General features: G+C 31.3%; 1 protein-coding gene and 1 long non-coding RNA gene across 4 annotated transcripts; one reads left to right on the forward strand and one right to left on the reverse strand.

Moving 5' to 3' along the window:
• The first annotated feature begins 2,912 nt into the window (after positions 1-2,912).
• LOC137823020 (uncharacterized) lies at positions 2,913-4,135 on the forward strand. The gene is made up of 2 exons (XR_011083046.1): positions 2,913-3,353; positions 3,879-4,135. It is a non-coding gene; the product is annotated as an uncharacterized lncRNA (long non-coding RNA).
• Positions 4,136-13,889: 9,754 nt separating this feature from the next.
• LOC137821295 (U-box domain-containing protein 35-like) lies at positions 13,890-18,425 on the reverse strand. 3 transcript variants are annotated; one of them, XM_068625811.1, is made up of 8 exons: positions 18,146-18,425; positions 17,915-17,997; positions 17,696-17,817; positions 17,360-17,569; positions 16,976-17,222; positions 16,726-16,827; positions 16,028-16,456; positions 13,890-15,481 (listed from the first exon to the last, which is right to left on the reverse strand). In XM_068625811.1, exons 1-8 carry the CDS (start codon positions 18,303-18,305, stop codon positions 14,678-14,680), a joined length of 2,157 nt encoding a protein of 718 aa, XP_068481912.1. In that variant the 5' UTR covers positions 18,306-18,425; the 3' UTR covers positions 13,890-14,677. The 3 variants fall into 3 exon arrangements, with proteins under 3 accessions (XP_068481912.1, XP_068481914.1, XP_068481913.1); XM_068625813.1 differs by having other exon boundaries at positions 18,171-18,397; XM_068625812.1 differs by having other exon boundaries at positions 18,082-18,380.
• Positions 18,426-22,104: the final 3,679 nt, after the last annotated feature.

Consider the following 22,104-nt stretch of genomic DNA (forward strand, 5'->3'; position numbering starts at 1 on the left):
AAGGCATAACGTGCCACAAACTCAAATCACGCACTTGCTGCAATTGCTTGGAACATAGACGCTAATGACATCAATAATGTTTGAAGTAAAATAAGGCATAAAGCATATATACTTTAAACTGCTTTAGCGGCGCATTAGATCTTTGTGTGACCTTTTATGTGTATGAGGCTGTCTTGAGCAATAAGTGGCCAATATATTACTTCTTTAACGCAATTCCTTTCTTTTCCTTCTTTTATTAAAGGAAGGGTACCTGCCATTTGTCGCCCTTCAATTCAATCACCACCATATTATGTGGATATTCCTTAAAAGATGGACAACAATAATACCACATTTAAATACTTTTTTATGCTCATATTTCAGACCAAGAAACCATTATACCTCAATCATCGACTTTCTCATTTACGATAGAATCACACACATTATTATTGTTATCTAAAAAGCGAATATTTTTTTTAAATATGCTTAGTTAGTTTAAACAAATTGTACCACTGTTAATTGATTTAAAAGCTTTGAACAGCTAATACAAATCAAACACTTAATCATCATTAGTCTGTATATAGCCGCTATTACTCAAAATTCTTTATCAGAAACTCCAAAACCACCAACTGTCTGCAACAAAGCATGCACTCTATAGCACTGATCAGATCCTAATTAAAATAGTTTATTGTTTTGCTACTTCTGTTGTCTCTTCTGTTAACTGAGCAAAGTTTAAGTACTAGTTAAGCAAGGTACTAATCTTTGAAGGTTTATCTATAGGAAAAATAAGATCAAATACGCACTCTTATGCATTTTCGGAATAAGAAAATTATTCTATTTGTGTCGATGAATGTGGATCACGATAGTTATAAAATAAAAAAATATAGTTAAGAGATAAAAAAACAAAACACGAACCCCATCTTCCATAATGAAATGAAAATCTAATCTCTCACCCTCTTCCCTCAGAAAGGACTAGGAAACCTGTTCCCCACTCTGCTCAATCCCTTATACACTTACATGTATAATTTCATATATATTTTCATCACACACGTCTCAAATTGAATATTCACTAAAAAAAAAAATCATTAAATAAAAACTAATTTTAGAAATAAAAATAATTAGTTGTTATAATGACTAAATTAGAAACCATTTTAGAAACTAAAATATTTGTTGGTTTCTAAATTAGATTTTATTACGGTTAAATAATTTCTAAATTAGTATCTAATTAGCTACCCAAATTTTAACTACCAATTATTTAGATTCTAAATTTGGTAGCTAATTAGATATCAATTTAGAAACTATTTAACAATAATATAAACAAATTTAGAAACCTAAAATTATTTTAGTCTCTAAAATGGTATCTAATTTAGTCATTATAACAACTAATTATTTTTTGTTTCTAAAATTAGTTTTTATTTAATAATTTTCTTGTAGTAACTATCTCCTATGATATATATATATATATATATATATATATATAAAAGACTAAACTTTAGTATAATTTCTTAGATATTTTTACTTTGTTATCATCTAGATAATTTTGTATAATAAAAAATTTAAGTCATGGGAATCATGAAAGTAAAACTTCATTTTGTTTCGAATACCAAAAATGTCCATGTATATAGAGTACTTTAATGTTAGTCAACACCTATAGAGACTAACCATCTCTCTTTTAACCTAACTATTTTTCACCAATGTTAGTCAACTTCTATCCTCTCAAGAAAAATAATAAGTTCATTTTAATAATTCATAGCAATTATCGTTCATTAATAAATGCAAAAATTATAAAATAATTATGAATATTTAGTTAAAAACAATAATATATTATAGGAGAGATAATGTAAAGAAAGTCTTAAAAATGAAAAATTTCTAAAGAAGTGTTATACAAAAGGACGAAGGTAATATAATATATAAAAAAAATGTTAATAACTTAGAAAAGTAAGAAATTTAAGAATCTAATCAATTATTACATGTGAACCGCAAAAAGACATAATTTTTGTGTACTACCAGAATAGAAGTTTTATACATCATATAAAGTTTTATTTATTCATTCTTTTTTTTTTCCGATAAAAGTATAGTATTATTTATATTTTTTAAGTTATTTATAATAAAAACCAATAAATAATATAATAATTAGTAAGTGGATGATAATATAAAGCTTTTCACATTATTATCGAATTAAATTAAATTCATATCATTTTAACAACTGATGATTAAAAAAAGTAGTTTTTTTTATATTACTGTTAGATGTTGCAAAGAGCGACACCACGCCACTTTTTACCCTTTTAATGTGATTTGAAGAGAGAAGAATGTATAAATAACAACCGATTTTAATGTTTAAAGTACAAATAAAAGAATTTTTATTCATAATATTTTTTATAGCAATATACATTAACACCTTAATTAGTATAGTATAATATTGATTTAATCCTTCTTAATTTTTTATTTCTACCGTTTATTACATTAATTATATCGTATTACTTATCTATGTATACAAAATATTACTATTTATTTTTTGTAAGCACCCACAATTAAAACAAAAAACAAAAAGATTTTTCTTCAACCGAAAACGCAATATTTTCTTCTAGATGCAGAATTGGAGATAGGGCATCAATTAAGGGACGTTGAATTGCGAGGATTGGAGGGTTAATAGATTTAGAATTACAAGATGCGTTGGTAACAACAATGAATAAATTGCATTTGCATATGGGTGGAGAGATCATAAAGATAAAGTCTCTACACTTCTTTTTTATGCCTTTTCTGTTTTTTTTTTATTCTGTAAAATGTTAAAATATTGGAGAATGGGTCAGTGGGAGATAAACTCACATTTATTCCTCACATATACATTTTTTTTATCGGCAAAACCTCACATATACATGATGCAAGCAAATTCTCTTTAAGGTTCTATATAAACCCCTATCTCCCTCAACCTCTTCACACAACATCTCAAAGCTTGTTATTTCTTCCTTCATACATTTTCAAATGTGACAACTTTCTGGTCAAATCTAGAGAAATTGTTTGTCTCCTTATAACCCTTCTTACCCTTTCCAGAAACAGAAGGAGCCACTCAACTCCATATCAAAATTTTCATAGATTCTGCAGAAGTTTAAGGGTAAGGGAGGTGACAGAAGAGAGTGAGCACAGATGGTATTTTCTTGCAAGATAACGATTTATGCTTGAAGCTATGCGTGCTTACTCTCTATCTGTCACCCCACCACCATCTCCACCCTTTTCATTTTCTATTTATAAATTGCTTCTTTGTTTATTTGTTTTCTAGCTTTCCCTTTTGTTGGTTACTCTAACCTAAGTTGCAGCAATTAGGATCTCACTATCAGCCAAATAATATCTGCATAACATCGATCTGATACATATTACAGGTATATGCGTTTCTCAGATTGTTCTTAATTAGTTCTTGCTTCTGAGCATGCTGACCTGCAGCACCTATAGCTACTTCATCAAAAGCTTATTTAACACCTGTCTCCGAGGCAGGCATGTGCTAGGATACAGAATCTATTTGAACAATTATTGTTATCTAAATTGCTTGATCAATGTTGTTATTCTCAGTCAATATACTTTATGATGAATAAGAGACGGAGTAATGATGATTAATTAATTAAAAGCATCTGAAAAACCTAGCTCGCCTTTTGATTCAATTCAATTCAGACACTCAAAAAATCGTGGTTTTTCTTTGATGACATTGGTTTGGGTATATATCCATCTTTAACGGAAGATAAATCTCAAGTCGGTAAATCTGGAAAAAATATTTATATATCTCTTATTCTTAGGGTTTTTAGATTTTCAAGGTTAAGAAAACTGATCCACAAATTAACTGGTTTTCTGTAATTCATTCTCCTTCAGAACAGATTGCATTCTGATCACGAGTTTTAATTATTTTTTTGTAGCTCAGCCAATGTTTTGGATCTTGAACAGATGCTGGAATTAAGAAAATATAACGGACTTGGAAACAAGCTAGAGTGGGAGGAGTTTCTTTCTGATGTATATATATCTACTGATTTTCTATCACATTAGCTTTAATATGATTTATCAAAGTAGGAGGAAAATGTAATTTGATGTAAGAGAAGGGACATCCTTTGTACTCCCATTAATAAAATTTTCTTTTGTTAATAAAAACAAAACAGCCATGCTGGTGTTCTTTCTATGCACTGAGAATATATGGGGAGGAAATTCCCTTTTATTTTTTGCCCTTGTGAAAGGAAATAGAAATTTAACACTATATATTGTTTTGTCTTCTTTCTATGCAATCTAGGGTTTGCTAAAATTTAAGCTTCACACTTTCAGGTTGTGACAATCTTGCTGGTATACTATGGATAACGGTGCAAACAATGATGTATTTGTAGCTAGAAAGGGAAGAAAGAGGCTGGTCCATGCATTGCTTGATTTTCAAAGAAATGAGTGATGATGGCATGAATGTGTAAATGTTTTTGTCTATATTTGTTGCAGTCGTTCAAATTAAATTGGCATCAGATTGATACCAGTTATGAAGGAAATTTTGGGATCACTATACGGATACTTATTGAGTATCCAACAAAATTTGGATCAATTTGAGATGAAATATTTTTAGTTGACTACCTTAAAGGCTCAAATTCTTGAACTTCATGGAAACCCTTTGTTAAACTAAACGAGTTTCATCAACTAATTTACGCACTCGATCATCAATTGTGTAAGATCAGTGATATGATTGATTGAAAGTGAAAAGGTAGAACAAGCTCATGATTTATCAAGATTTGACGTGTCAGTTGATGTTTACATTTTACCAATTTTAACTTATGTGCCATTATTTCAGGACCTTCATCTGCTTCACTTTTCAATCTCAGCAAGAATTTGGTTGATCAAAATATTAATTAAACAACTACAAACGATTGTTTAACGAGCAGAAGAAAATGAAATAATCGTTTTAAAAAATTTTATAGTATGAAATATGAATGGTCCCAATCCATACCCCACAGTCCCACCTTCAACCAAAAGGAAAAAGAATCATTGAAGTATAAGGAATTACCATCAAAATTTCACTATATATTTCTTGAGTTGAATTTGGTGTTATGGTGGGAAACCATTGCACTATTATGATTTTTTTTTTTGGCAAAGAATAGTATAAATAAATAAATAAAATAAAGTACTTGAATGTTCCAACCTTTTATCCATTTGTATTATTAATGTGAAGGAAAAAGAATTTTATGGTTCACATGCACCCTTCTGTAAAGGTAAATACTGAATGCAGTGTACCCGTGGCAAATATAGAATGAACATATAAACCGTGTTCATATATATTTCTTGAGGGTTTCTTTCTAGGTTTTCTATGACAAGAATAAAAAAATTGAGGGTTGGATTCAGTAGAGTCTGTTACTAGAGTGGTCCTTGTTTCAGAGGCTTTAGATGCATGAAAGTAGGTGTGGGTTACAGTTTAATTAATGAATTAATTTATAAAAATTTCACCATTAACCTTATAACATAACATGCCATGTTAAAAGCAAAAAGAAAAGGGAGAGAGGCCAGGCAGATAAATATACCTTTCAACAATTATTTATATAATCAATTTCAAATTAATATATCAGTTTTATAATATCTTTATATTCACTCTTTCTTCAGTAAAGTCTCTCAACTTATCTCACATTTTTTCTCTATTCACTTTCCTCCAACCATTGTAAAAAAGAAAATTTAATTTTATTTGTAATTGGATAATTTTCATTCCAACGTTAAACACCATGCTATTGATATAAAGAATATTCGTATTAATGTAACCCCACAAAATAATAATTACAGCTGACAGAAACCATTTTAAAAGATAAAGACATTAGAGACAGTATAGCATTTTTGTAATTTTCTTTTATATATTTCTATTACATTACATGTTTTTATCAATTACTTTGGTCTGTTTCATTTATATTGCTTTCCACCTGGGAAGAAGTTGTGAGAAATAATAAATTGTTATATAGAGAGCAGAAAATGCCTTTATTATTTTTAGTAATAATATTGTTTAGTTTTTATTATTGAAAAAAATCTGATGTAACTTAAAATATAAATTATGATTGAATAACGAGAGTTGCCATCTTCTAAGATGCAGAACAAAAAAGCAGAGGCTTGAAGATGAAGAAGAAAACCAGAAAAAAAAAATGTTATTATCTTCTGTATTTACACATGCATGCAACGTGCACAACGTATATAAAGACCCAACGAAATGAATGGACCCAAAACACAGAGAACCCGAATCAAGTTCATACGGCCCAAAACGAAATAAAAATAAAAATACAGACTCTAAGATTGAATACCATTTTTTATGAACAATTTATTGAACTAATAAAGAAATTTAGTTTTATAAGTTGCTTTATAAAATTTTTTGATTTTATAAAAAAATTTAAGTAATTCGTCATTTTTTTTTATAGATGATAATGTAAAAATCTATACACAAAATTAAAATTGAGTTGAATGAGCACTTCACTATAAGAAAATCATGAAATAGAAACTAATTTTTAGAAACAAAAAATAATTAATTACTATAATGGCTAAATTAGATACCATTTTAGAGACTAAAATAATGTTGGTTTCTAAATTATTTTTTATTATTGTTAAATGATTTCTAAATTGGTGTTTAATTAGCAACCAAAGTTTTTGCTACCAATTATTTAGATTCTAATTAGACACCAATTTAGAAACCATTTAACAATAATAAAAACTAATTTAGAAACCAAAATTTTTTTAGTCTTTAAAATGGTCTCTAATTTAATCACTATAACAACTAATTACTTTTTGTATCTAAAAACTGATTTCTATTTTATGATTTTCTTGTAGTGCTTGCTTAAATATTCCGATTATTTTCTATTTAATGATATACCAAATTAATTTTTCTATTTTTATTTTTAATTTTAATGCTTTAAAAAAATTAGAAAGACGTAACAAAAATGTTTAAAAAATATATAAAGTATTCAATACTGTTATTTAATAAATAAGAAAATTCATATGAATTTTTATAAAAGATATAAATAATAAATTCTTTGAACACAATATTAGAGTTTTTTTATATACTTAACAAAAATTCAACCATACCATTTTTTGCATTCCATATTAGGAGTGTGAATATAGTAATGGTTTTACTTTATTCGGGTGTAGAAATCATTCTCAAAATATTATTAAATGACTTGCAAAAATCTCAAATATGAGACACACCAAAATTACACTAACTTTTTTAATGTATAAATTTTCATTATTTATTTCCGTTTCAATTTATCTATAGTTTACTTTTTTAATGTATACAATTTTACTAAAATAGTCTCACATTTTCTATAAATGCGTTAAATAAAAGTAAATTGTGGTGGTTGAATATAAAATTATGCAAATATAATTTTGGAAAAAAAATCCTCTAACATACTTTTTAACATGCATTTTATATTATTCATTAAAATTTACTAAAAATAAATATTTCTTAAATGTGAACTAACACTCATCAAATTTATAATTTTCAATAAACTTTAATTAAAAAATGTGTCAGAAAATATAATTATTTTCTCATAAATACATATGCAAAAGTAATTTACAATGAACACAAATATTGGAGATATAAAAATATATTAATCATAATTGTTCTAGTTAAAAGAGGTGTCTCTTTCCTAGAACAAACAGTTAGTCAACAAATTGGCTTTTAATCTTAGTTTCGTGCCTTATGAATCGTTTTTTTACTCTTATAACTTAAGTCATTCCCTTTCCTTTTCTAATCATATTTAACTCTGATGATTTAGATCTTGAATATCCGTCAAATTCTGTGATTAGTTCTCATGAGTATCGAGGTCAGGAATGAGTCACTCAAAAGTATTATTGGGTTCCCATCATCATAGTGAACTTTTTTAAACACTAATATTAAAGAAATCTCAATCAATATTTACATCTTTTATATCTTTTATTTTGATTTGATTTGTTTATCTAAACCACCAATTATGTTGAATGTAAAATCAAACTTTCTCAAATTTTTTTGAAAGATACAAATTGAAGAACATGATTTTCATTCAAAGGATAGTATTGGTATTTAATATCATATTTTAGAAGTTAATTCAAGAGTTTCCATTAATTTCGAGATAATTAGGGTTAGTTTTATTTTAATTTTTCTAATTTTTTGTTCTTTAGGATTTTTTTTAGTGCTCTGATCGTTTTAATTTTTTTTTATTTCAATAAGCTTTTATCATTAAATGTTTTGACCTTAAAATTTAGTGATAAAGTGTTTGTTTTACATGGTTTTTTACTTTTTAATCAAGGTGAATTTTAACTAAATATATATGTCTCACTTGAAATGAAACAAAAACGAATATTCTTATTTTTATTATTAGAAAAAAATGTATATATGATCCTGCCTGTTGACCGGAACGCTGGAAACTGCCTCGTCAAAGGATCGACGTGCGCGCCGCTTCTCACCTCCGTTCCTCTTCGGGATCTACCTCAAGAACCTGCAAAGAAACAGTACGGCGCCGCTGCGGCCGATCGCACTCCAACGCTCAAGTCAGTGACGGTATCACCAAATACTAAGAGAACAAGAACCGTGCAAATCCTCTCTCACAGTCAGCTATATCACTCGCAAGCGTAAAGTGTATAAACTGAACGTGCGTACCTCAGAAAGTTTGTTAAGAACTCTTATATACCTGGTAGCTTTCTCTCTCCTGGCAGTTACAGACTTGGACACGTGGCTCGCATCCAACTGTACACGTGCCATCATCTGGAGGCTCCCTGACTTGGCGCTGCTTCTACTCTCATTTTGGCTAAGTTACGTATGCATGGTACTGCCCAGTGCATAGCTAACTTGGGAGTGCGATCTCTACTGGAACTGGCGAGTTAGGGGCCTTCATACACCTTCCCTGTGGTCTCGCCGACCGCCTTCATAATCTGCTTCTCCTTCATCTTTGGCGATGTGCTTGCTCTGGCGATCTCCAATAACTAGGTCGTCTGAATCTACATCTGGCGACTTCATCTTCAACCTGGTGATCGCCGACTCTGGTAAGCTGGAGATCGGAACACGCCAGCTTGACAACTGGCGACTACGCGAGCCCCCCGACTTCCTTCCCTTCTGCCAACCTGGCGCCTTGTCAACACGCCCATACTGCAGTGGGGTGCCACGTCATCGCTCCCGACCACCAGGGCGGTACAATATATATTCCATCAAAACTACCTGTTACCTAATACAAAAGTGATACAATAAAATAACACATTAAAGGACTCAAAGGGTTAGAATCAACTGAAGAACATGTGAGAAACTTATCCAATTTTGAATTAATCATAATAGAGCACAAGCGTGAAGACTTTGAATAAAAAAATAGAAGAAACCATAACCGAAAGGCATTACTCCCAGATATCGGTGTCCCCACACTAGTTGCAAGAGCAAAGAAGATTGATGCAACATGTTTTCTTTTGGTTTCACTCCTTTTCTAACCCTTCATGTTACTCTACACAAAACCACTGCACAAAATGGCAAAAACCAGCACAAACAGTAGTTACTCTACACATGTTCTGCCAAAAATTGCAGCTAAAAAACTCTGCACCATGGCCATGTAAGATAATATGTTTGCTAATGATCCAGATTATAGCAACCCAAACAGCTCTCCATACCAAGTTTGATTGAATGTGAAGCTGACATTTATGTAGTATTCTTATTATTTTCACTAAATGTCTCCTTAATGTTTAATTGAATAATTCATATTTTTTTTGTTTGATTTTCTTATTTCTTTTATTCAACTATTTTTTTGGTGTGGAAAATGACTGATTCCATTTTATCTCCTTATATACCAAGGCTGAAAATTAATTTAAACGTTGGATTCATAGAGAAAAAAATTAAGTTTGAAATTACGAAAAATTAAGGGGGAAATGGAATTGTTAATGAGTATGATTATTTTTTTTACTGATATGATAGGATCGAGAGGTATAACCGAAAGAATATACCGAAAGGTTATGTCGAGAACTATATATATAAAGAATAAAATAAACATACATATATAATTATTGTAGCAGGGCCCAAATTAGTGGGTGTGTTTGAAATAATAAAGTACTGCAAAAAGAAAGGTCCAAATAAGATATAAGCTCAATAAGAAAACCCTATAAATAGATAATCAAGACAAAAGGTAAACAAAAGTGAATTTTATCTGATAAATGTAAAATTGTTTCTGACTTTGGCATCGGAGCGCCTTGCAGGTACACACAGTCATCCGTGAGGAGAGTAGCCGAAAACCCAACCTGGAGAAAAGCCGAAAGTCCTACCTAGAGAAAAGCTGAAAGCCCAACTAGAAGAGTAGCCGAAAGCCCAACCAAGAGAGTAGTCGAAAGTCCAATCAAGAGAGTAGCCGAAAGCCCACTCGGGAGAGTAGTTGAAAACCCAAAACTGAAAAATCAATTGAAAAAATTTGTGTTGTCAACTTGTACGAGTGTTCTCGATATTTTTGTAAGAACAATTTTTATCGAAAATCCTACAACAGAACTAGGGATTTAAGTTGAATTAGATAATTGAAGACTGTACATAGCTTATTATTATGGACAATTTTTGTGTGTTGTACAATTTTTATCTTTCTTTTCTGGGTCTTTAACCTACCTTTCACACGGCGCACCCTTCCATGGATAGCTTCATTCCACATCTTGTGAAGCCACTCGTAAGTTCCATTCTGCATTCAATTGCAAATAGTAGATTAATCTCCATTTATTTTGGATTTCTATTAACTATTTAATTAGCATTTAATTGCATTATTGTAATTTTCCTTTTTAACTTGTAACTCATTGTTGACAATTGCGTATAAGTTTTGACTACAGTGGATGTCCACTTTGTTCTTTACTTTCTCAATTTAAATTATTTTTATCCTTTCTTATCTGTGCCTAAACAAAAGTAATTCAATGAGTCCAAAATAGCTTTGAAAGATAACAAAAGTAAACAAATTAAGCCGGTTACTTTATGCAACTCTATAGTTTTCTGTTACACCACGAACTTCTCAAAATATAAATATATATCTTTTATTCTTATGTTTTTCATTTCGAAAGGATGATATGGAAAATAATCTGGATTATATTTTCATCCAGATTTTATAATTATAATGAATTTCTTTAAAGAAATATATTTCAATTATAAAATTTAAAAGATATCTTTGGATTATAAAATTCAAGAAGTATTTTCTGAATTTGTTCTTCACTTTATAATCGAGATTGTATAATTAAGAAGTATTATACAATTTGAGAGGTGCAAATTATAAATTTTGAAATATATTATTTAAGAACAAAAGTATGGAGTGTCAAGAAAATGACTCTTTCTTCCTACAGCTCCCATACCTTATTGTCTCACCCCATATTAAATATGAAAATACTATTTTATCCTTTTTTTTCACCCCCTTAGATTTGAAATAATAAGCCTATGGATTATGTAATCCGGATAAATTCTGGATTACATAATCCGGAAGTCAATTTCATATTTAGAAAAGACTTCTGGATTATGTAATCCGCTAATAACATATCTGAAAAAAAAGCTTCTGGATTACATAATCCGGAAGCTAATTCTGAATCTAGAAAAAGACTTTCGGATTATGTAATCCGGAATATTGAAAAGGGTATTTTGGAATAAGAAAAATTTATGAGGTGACACAAAAAGGTAAGGAGGTGCAGAAAGAAGCAGCCCAAGAAAAGTTATGGAGTTGAAGAAGAAACAACCCAAAACTACATGTGCTCGATTGTGGCCCAACCACTGTTAATCCATCCGCCCAAAAACAATATTTGGGGAATGGTAAGCCCATTCCTTACAGTCCACAAAATCGTATTTTAACAGCTTTTATGTTATACATAGCCTAGGGTTGACAATATTGCGGATTGGTGCGTATAGATCAGTTATGTGTTTGATTTGTAAAATATGAGTTGAGTTGGCTCGTCCTATATAAGGAGTCCAGACTTATTTTACTGGCTCACCCTCCATAAGAGATAATCCGGGTTTGTGGGCTGTATTTTAATCCATTCAATTAAGATAAAAATATATATTAAGTATGGAGATTGTTAAAGGTTTAATTAAAAATAATTAAAGTTTTGCTTTGTATTTAATTTTTTCTTATATATATATGTAAATGTATAAAAGTATCTTATCAAAGTTTTGTTACAAAGTATTTTAATGAAGATGACTATTTTTTTAACTATCCTATTGAAATGTCTTCTTTATATTATTTTTTTATTAACAAATTTTAAATATAAGACTTTATTTAAAACTAAATTCACTCTCACTCCTAATACTAACTCCTTTAAATTATTAAAAAAATAACATTCCTTTTTTTGTACATTACATTCAATTTTTTTAAAAATAAAATAAAATAAAGATCACTACAATAATATGTGAATGAAGTATGATTTATTTATTTATTTATTTGGATCAGTGAGCCGCCAACTTGCTGGTTATGAGTGACGGGACAGAGTGTGTCAGCAGGCTAGATTAGTGAGTCCACCCCACACTTTTTGGTATGGCCTATCTCACATTGTCATCCCTAATTATATAATAACCCTACAATATGATTTTATTTATATTTATTATTATCGTCTAAATATAATATTTTATTATTAGAAGAAGATACGAAAGATTTGTTTAAGAAATGGGTGGTAGAAGTAACATTTTCCTAAGTTGGCCCCTCAACATTAACTTCAATAAAAATGTGTGATATACATAGGGAAATTATACTTTAACTTTCTTTTGAGAAAAAGAAACCACTTAGCAACTTCTATAATAACATAATGATATATATTAATACTTAAAATTAAAATTTATAAAAATGCAATTAAAATATTAATAGTACTTTTTTTATGAATTGGTTAAGATAATGTATATTATAGTAAGAATCACTTAGTTTCGTTAAGAAATAAACATTAAGAACTTACTGAAAAGCTTTAGAACAGGGTTTTAACTTGTCCGGCAGACACACCGAACACGGGAGGAACGAGAAATAGGGATAGAAGAAGGGTGGCAGGAAGAGACCAAAATCATTTGTAACACAAATTATTTGCCACAAAATTAGAAATACGATGTAAAAGAAAACAAAAACAACGCATTTGAGCCTTTCATAAGTACATGTAGGAGAGACCAAACCACATTATAGTACAAAACAACTGGTTACCAACGATAGAATACTAGGAAGAATAACAAGAGAAGAAAGGGTGCATGAAAAGAAGGAGAAGAAGCAGCGGAGGCGTAGAAATAGTAGTATGGATAGGAAAAGTCATGCGGCGCTGAGACTACCGTAGGTTGGGGCTGCTCCAAACCTGAAGGTGGTGTGGTGTAGGACTTGAAAGAAGGTGGTGGAGGAGGCCCTGAAGAATGTGACAGCGGTGGGGGTGGTGCTAGTTTTGGCTTGGAAGGAGGTGGCGGTGACAGATAAGAATTATAAGGTAGTGATGATGATGATGATGGTGGTGGAGAATGCGGAGGTGAAGGTGAGAAGGTAGGATGTGGTGTTATGAGTGCTGGAGGAGGGGGTGAACATATTACAGGACATGTGGAACAGTCGCTGATGCAGAAAAGGGCACTTGAGGGATCTTCTACTTTGTCCTCCAATGTCACCCTGGCAAACAAAGCAATCACGATGAAGGAAGCCTTAAACCATGAAAACAGGCTTTTTGTAATGAACCCTGAGAAGTTGATGTAACCCATTTGGACTGAAGCGGGAGAAGCTCCGGGAAACTCAGAAGGTATGTTGATAGGGTAGGTAGTAGTGGTGGTGGTGCTCATTTTTTTGTGATGTGCAAAGTTTGAAGAATTAGGTGACTTGCAGAACTAACAAAGGTGGCTACTTCCTGTAATGAGAATGAGCTTTGGGGAATCTCTGTTCATGGCTTCCTTTATATGTCATCTAAAGACTTGTTCAGGTTACTTAAAATATCAATTATATTATTATTATTATTACCATTATGAATTACTCCTCAGCAATTGCATTCTCCTTCTTTAGATAATTACATGATAATCACTTCTTAAAAACGTTAGTTTATTACATGACAATCCTTGTAACATTTGGAGGTACCATTTTAATTAATTTCATACTTTGATATCGTGAAGCAATTCATTATATCATTTTGTAGTTAACACTTTGGAAAATGTAATTCTGCACCTTTTCATTTTCATGGTAAGGGAATCCGAAGCAATGCTTCTTTAGCAATCACTACCTTTTTCTTATACCAGTCTCCAAACATAATCCATCTCACTTTATGTGTCCATCTTATTATATACTTTGCTTTGCAAGCAGAAATTCGGAGCTTCCTTTTTACTTAAAAGTTCTTGCAAATTCTTATAAAGCGTGGCATTATGACAAGGCATGAACAAACTTCGCGTACATAATTGTTTGTGGAAAGAAATTGAAAAGAATTGATCATTTGCCAACTTACAGAGTTTGTATATAATTTGAGCGTTTTCTGAATCTTAGAGCTATTAGTCTGTCACCGTCAACCTTTAACAGCAGCAATGTTCCTTTCTTGGGGTAGCATTAAATTCCCCAACACCATCCTATATATTACTTCCTAGTTGGTGGAAACCATATCAACAATTACAACTGTTAAGAAATACAAAAAAATTACAACTGGAAAATATTCTAGGAATTAAGTATTGATGGCTTGTGTTTTGCTCCTTTCAGTTTCAAATACTTCAATAATTTGAATTGTATGGATTACATTTTGATTGTTTTGTACATGACATATAAGTCAATGCTCGAACCTAGATCCTGTAGGACGTCTCTGAATCAGAGTATTGACTTCGCGGAGGTGTGGGAGGATGTGAATTACAGCTATAGATCGTATCAGCACTACTGTAAGAAAATCGATCATTCTGTGGAGGCAATTCAAGATTGCTTAACCTGTTAAGCTCAGGCAACAACTCCGTTGCAAGATTTGGTCTGTCCTTCTTGCTGAGTTGGACACACTTCAATGCTAATTTGGCATATGATAGAGCCTCTTCCATTGGCCAATCTGTGATCACAGGGTCGAGCACTTCTTCAAGCCTGCCCTTTTCAACTGCCTTCCTAACTTGGTGAGCAAGGCCCATGGGAGGCTTGGCTGTGATTATCTGAAGTAGCATTATCCCCAGAGAATATATATCTGACTTTGGTGTTAGCATTCCCGTTTGTTGATACTCAGGATCAATGTAACAAAAGGTTCCAGCAGCCGAAGTCATGTGATACTGAGTCATTGTATCAGCTACAGAAGCAGGGACTAAACGTGCAAGACCAACATCACCGATTTTACTCACGTAATTTCTGTCCACGAGAATGTTGGATGGTTTGAGGTCTCGGTGCACGATAGGTTCTGGTTTGTTTTGGTGAAGGAAAAGGAGTGCAGTTGCAATCTCAGCTGATATTTCGAACCGTTTCTTCCATGAAATTGGTCTGCTGTTATTTTTCCGGAACAATCTGTCTTCTAAGCTACCATTATCCAGGTATTCATACACTAAGCATCCATGATCAGGACATGCACCAAGCAGGAGCACCATATGCGGATGTCTAATGCAGCTTAGTACCTCAATCTGTGAATGTAATTAAGAAGGAAAAAAGTATATAATTTTATAGTTGCATAATCATATTCTTGCATTACATTGATAGTGTCTTGATAACAAAGTGATGGAAGGCATTGAAAAGTTTATGGGTCCTCCTGAAATACACTATTAAATGCTTCTAACTAACTGAAAATAACTATAAACTAGCTTTCGTACTTCTTTATCAGGTGACCAAAGACGAAATATTGAAATTCGTTTAGGGATTGACCTCTTCTTCTAATATATATATTTTTTTAGAAGATTCTTAATCCAATCACATACTTAAGAGATGAAGGCTATCTATCAATCATGTCATGATAACTTTTATTTTCTGTTAAAACTTTCCTTTCTTACTCTACTATCTATTGCAAGTTCACAAAGATTAAGGACAATGATTAGCACCTGTCGAAATTGAATAGAGAATTGGCATTAGAATTATGCAAAAGTTCTTACTAGCCATATTATGGTGCATGTAGATTCAACATCATTTTTAAGAGTCATATTTTTATATATAGGAGTGAAAAATAGCGTCATTACCTCTTGGTTGAACTGCTTCATGCCCTGAGAGGCATCAGGCCTTAAAATTTTGATTGCGACCGGAGTGTGATCAAGGTGGCCTTTAAACACAGGTCCATATCCACCTTCACCAATTTTGTTTGACGAAGAGAACTTTCCTGTGGCTATTTCAATCTCCTCTATGGTGTATTTTCTATACCGGATATCGTTTTGAGCCAACGTAGATAATGCTCGTTCTTTCTCTTCTGCCTCCGCCCTGGCCTTCATCTCTGCATTCTTTCTTCTCTGTGCTTCCTGTTCAGCCCTCCTCCTAGCCTCCTCAGCTGCTTCCATTGCAGCTTTGGCTCTAGCCTTCTCCTTTTCTGCAATTGCAAGAGCTGCCTCTTGAGACAATCTAACTTCCTCAACCTTGCGATCCTCTTCCAGTTTCCATTGACGAATCTGTTCCGCCTGTTAGTTAACCAATCATCAAGAGTCATTTCCTAATTTTTCTTTTGATATACAACCATAAAGAGTTAAAACCAGAACAACCTTCAACACTGACTTCTTCTGACCATATATATATGAAGCATCATGGTTAAGGATGAAACCTATTCTTATTAGTGAATGTGTTTGTCACAAAGTAGAAAATCCCTCAAGTGGTATTTTTTAAAAAGTTTAAAGGGTGTACTTGCTCCCATCACATTTTCCTGTGTATATATTGCATAATTAAACATGACCTGGTTTTTGGCTGAGATTGCTTGCTTGCAAGCTGAGTTGTACATGTCCATAGTTTGCTTCAGTTCAAGCCTCAATCTTTTCATCTCGGCTTCAATTTCTTTCTGTGATGAAGTAAATTAAATATTCGACTGTTAGATTCTTAATCTAACCATCTTTGTTCGAACAAAGAATGGTTCTCGATCCACAACAAAGTCAGTTCAATTCAAATCGAACTTGTTCACATGCAATAACCTTTTCTTTTACACTTACTGAGGGTTGAGGAGATGATGACATCCCAATGGAATCTGATATACCAGAATCAAGTCTTGATAAATCCATTGCCCCAAGCCCTAAAATTTCACTTTCATCCATTGACCAATATCGTGGACGAGTGGGTAAATCAATGTTCTCTATTGACATACTACTGCCCGCACTCTTCGGTCTTTCTCTTGCCGGTATTATTCGCATTGGTTCTGCTGCTCCTTCGTAAGGACTCCTACTTCTAGGTGGTTGTCCCCTATTTGCATGTAACCAAACCAAAACTATTAAGTAAAAGCAACTAATTGCACCAACTTTAACTGATGACCATCTTCCCAAAACACATATATAATATAGATATCAAGTTGCTAGCTAAATAACTTCCATTCTTGGCACCTTAACGATCCACCTTCTGGTTCACTAGGTGGACTTGCCGGCACAGGAACTTGTTTCGATGTGGTAAAACCTTTTGCCAATGACCGTGCCGCTGATCGAGCAGACACAAGCTTCAATTTCGAAATTATGTACACAGAGCAGTAATCTGGAGCTGATTTGATCATGGTTGTTGGTATATCCTGATACTGATAGGCTTTAAATTTTTTGAGACTGCATGCCACAGCGTTGTGAAACACATTAATTCGATAGACAAATTATATATATATATATATATATATATATATATGCAAAGGGAATAACCATATATATAGGAACAAAGTAGAAAATTAACGAAACCTTGACAAAGGGTTTTTGGCGGATGCACCAACAACGATGCTATGTATGAGATTCCTGTTTGCAAACTCTAGAAGTCCTCTCACAACATCGGCATCATCGACTACGGCTTCTTTCATGGTGACCTGAATGCACCAAATGAGTACTACAGTGAGTGCAAGTTTCAAGTAGAATATTATTTATATGTACATAACAGAAAATCTCATTGACATTAATGCATACAGCTTTGCGGGTGCACATTCCACGTAAGGAATTGAAAATATTGACTACATCCTCTTCGTCTGGTGGAAACACATTGGTGACATCTGCATGCATGCATGCACACGCAACATCAATAAAAGATATAGAAACCACAAACTATCTTAGGTCAATTCCAATGATTATAATACATGTTATATGAGCACAGATATAGTGTATATATGATATGATGTGCGTGAATAAGAGGGTAGCTACGATGAGAAAAGTTTTTGTGCTTGACATGGACGGCAATGATGACGGGGTTGTCAAGATGATTAACGGCCCAACGGAAAGCGTGGGCACTGTTCTTGTCTTTGTCAACGGCCACCATTGTGACGTTCTGCGGTGGGGCGGCACCTGGGTGTTGAAGAGACATGATTGCAGGTTAAGGAGGGTGCCGCCACCGGATTGGTCCACCAAACGAAGAAGCTGTAGACGTTGAGGAAGGAATGAGGAGAATGAAACCCCTCCCTCCTCTGAACATCAAACCCCAACTAACCTAACTCCTCCTCAACCGTTCGTTTTTTTCTTTAATTTTGGCATCGCTTTGACCAACCCTTCACCAACTCCAATCAATATTTATATTAATCTATTATATGTTATTAATAAGATAAATTCATGCATTAAATTCAGTTAAAAAAAATAAGTGATAAATCATTTTTTTTCTTTCTTTTATGTGTGATAAAAATGTAATTAATTAAAATACTAGAGTACGTAAGTACACTTCATAATATAATATAATACAGTATAAAATTCATTTAAAGTTTATCCTAACAAGTGTTGGATTTATCGTGTCAACCGTTATTGGACCACTCATATTATGTTATGTTGTCCCACATACAAACCGTCACTCTCAGCATAAAGAAGGTGTTGAGCCATAAATCAGTTTTATGAAATTTACTTAACCTAAAATTCACTTTATAATATATTATGTTTTAGTATAAATAGGAAATTCATATAAAACTAAGTAATTTTTATATATATATATTACTTAATTTTCTTATTTTTACTCAGTGTGGAACTTTTCATAGTGATACTTAAATTCCTAATTTAAAACTGTGTTGGTTGAATACAATGTGCGAGACACCGGAGCTGCTGGAAGTGGGGGCAACCTTGTTCCGAATTCAATTGCATTATTATTGTTGACCAGGATAGCCAGATTTTGCTTTTTCTTTTTTATGGGTTTAGAAGATTTAGCATTATAAAGCAATACCATATATTTTTAATTATATTTTTTTGTGACAAAGATGCTTTTCGGTATAATGATTACTTAGTTTTATAATCACAGCACAACTCGTCAATTTCTGTAAAATTGTTAGTTTTGTAAGAGATAGAAGAACGGTGATAGAGTATGTTTTTCTTGTTACATAAACAATCATTTATCTTTTTATTTCATGATTTCTTTTCCAATAATATATATATATATATATATATATATATTTGGAAAGTTTTCTTTATATTATAAACACTTTTCAGAGATGAAAATATACAAAAAAAAATGAAATAATGGAAAAATTCACTATTGATTCAATATTTTTCTTTTACATAAAAAATAACTTAATTTAATTTTTTTTTCTTAGAAATATTTATGGAGATGTGTGAAACACAGTAGGGTCAAGAAAACCTAATTAAAGTTTTAAAAATAAAAATTGGTTAAAATGTTCCTTCTTCTTTTTTCGGCCTTTGTGTTTGATTTTCTGAATGGGTTGCTTCTTGCCCTCTTCATGGGTAGAGAAATAGTCAAAAGTAGTGTTAATTGTTGAATTAGCATGTCTGAACGTGCATGCATGCTCCAAACTATTCAACTATCTCATGCAATGCCTTAACAGACGCAAGGCTCCAAGAAGAAACAAATAATTTGCAAATGATAGGAAAAAACTTAGGCGGAAGAATCAACTGCAGAAAATAAAAAACATAAGATTTAACGTGATTCAGTCGCCAACTGCAACCTACATCCACACGGATAACTATTAAGTTTTCATTCTGTCGTGTTGTACACCAATTACAAATACAATGATCTCTTTAAATATATATTATAAAAGGGACACAATGATTAAGCTCACCCACTAGACATGATGTCTAGTCAGCCAAACTCAATTGGTCCTGACTTAATATCTAACAATCTTTCACTTGAAGCCACGAAACAATATTCATCTGCGCTTCAACGGTGTACAATGATTAAGCCAACTCACTAAACATGATGTCTAATCAGCGCAATCCAATTGGTCTTGACTTCATACCAACAACAAAATTTTAGATCTTAACATTAGTAAATGAAATCAAGTCTAATTAAATTTAAAATGAGTAAGTTATATAATTACTTCCTAAATTCTGTAAAATTACACACAATGATGTACATTCTAAAGTTTAGCCCAAGATATAGGCCAACTATATTTACTTCCACTTACAAATGATGTTTATTCCTTTTAATAAGAAATAAAACCATAATTTTCATTGTATATACTATTTTTACCCCTCAATATAAAATGAGTATGAATAAAAAAGGTAGTTTTGAAAAAATATACATAAAAAACCAGTAGAGGAAGTGGATAGAAGAAAAAGGAGAAAAAAAGAGGTGAGAAGAGTGAAAATAAAAAGTTGTTTGGATAAAAAAAGGGAATGAAAATAAAATTATAAGGTTTAGTTGAAAAAAAAAACATTTTATGGAAAATTGTCATATTATCTGGTATGACTAATTTATTAGTTATTAACTAATAAGTTATAATAACAATCCATAATTGATCATATAAATACACATCCATAATAAACAAAAGATATATAATTGATACCCATTCAAAGGATACAATCAATACAAAATATTTGAATTTATTTATACACTGAATTATAAAATAAAGATTAAATTATATTATAAATAATATAATTGGTTATGTTATTGTATAATACATCTGAATCTAGTGATCAGACAAAGTAAAGGTGGTATAGAAAAATCGTGCAGGTTTCTCTTTCTTTTCGCACATTTTATCAATGAATCTCATTCTTATTTCAACTTTGAAACCAAATTAAAAAACTAAAATGATCAATTCCCTTTTCTTTCATTTTTCAAACATTTCATGCCTACCAAACATAACTAAAGTAGAGAATTAAGTTTGATTAATAAGAACCCAAGAAATATTAAGTAGGAATATTTAAACTAAATATATTGAATATTATATACTTATTAAACATTATTTAGTTTTTTCACACTAACTTTTTTTATCAGAAAATAATAGAATAAATTAAAATACAACATTTTAAGAATGTTTAGGGTTTGATTAATAATACCATATCACAATACCAATACTAAGTGTTATATTTGCGTTATAAAAATACAAATTATCCTACCTATACAAAGCAAAACATATTTTTTTATAAAAATACAAATTATCCTACCTATACAATGCAAAACATAATTTTTACATCTGTAACTATTCTTAATGTTTTGAAATCTCAAACACAATTTGACCTCAAATAACAATAATAATTTGACATTAAAAAAAACTCAAATAACAACAATCATTTGACATCATATAAAAAAAGTATTATTAAAAAAAAAATATAAAAATATGGAAAAATTAGATCAAAATTCATATATTAAAAAAAACAAGATACATAGGTAGACTATATATATTCATATCGAATTCTAAAAACAGACTAGATGGTTATTATACTAATGAAAAGATACTTTATGAATAAATCTTAAATTAGTAAATTTATCAGCACAAGTATTCCTTTCACGAAAAATATGAATAACTTTAAACCTAATTTTTCATTGTAATTAAGACAAATATCCTACTATTATAAAATTTAATAAAACCAAAATTAATATTAAAAAGTTATATATACAAAGATATGTTTTTCCTCTTTTCTAAATTACCTTAAGCACCCTTTACCTAACCCCACCAAAGCCAAATAACAAGTGCCAATCCAATATAAAAAAAAATGGCCCTATCCTAAATCGTGTTCACACTTCTCCTCCATCCTTGTCGCTCCCAAAGACTAATTAATTCCCCATTACACACACAAAATCCATCAATTTTCTATCAGTACCTTAAACAAATTTCGAGGTAAAATAATTTTTTTCCTAATGATAGGTGTTAAATTAAAACTGAAAATAAAGTAAAGAGGATGAGACTATTAAAGTGAGTGTGAACACATAAACCACTGTAACTTAAGTG

The sequence above is a fragment of the Phaseolus vulgaris genome, chromosome 9 (assembly GCF_000499845.2).
Source record: "Phaseolus vulgaris cultivar G19833 chromosome 9, P. vulgaris v2.0, whole genome shotgun sequence".
Classification (NCBI taxonomy): Eukaryota; Viridiplantae; Streptophyta; class Magnoliopsida; order Fabales; family Fabaceae; genus Phaseolus; species Phaseolus vulgaris.

Coding starts and splice junctions, on each gene's coding strand:
- LOC137821295 (XM_068625811.1), bottom strand. CDS start 18,305: ATGTCTCTTCAACACCCAGGTGCCGCCCCACCGCAGAACGTCACAATG. Junction 17,818..17,914: donor GAATGTGCACCCGCAAAGCT/GTATGCATTAAT, acceptor TGGTGCATTCAG/GTCACCATGAAAGAAGCCGT. Junction 16,457..16,725: donor CAATCTCAGCCAAAAACCAG/GTCATGTTTAAT, acceptor GTTAACTAACAG/GCGGAACAGATTCGTCAATG.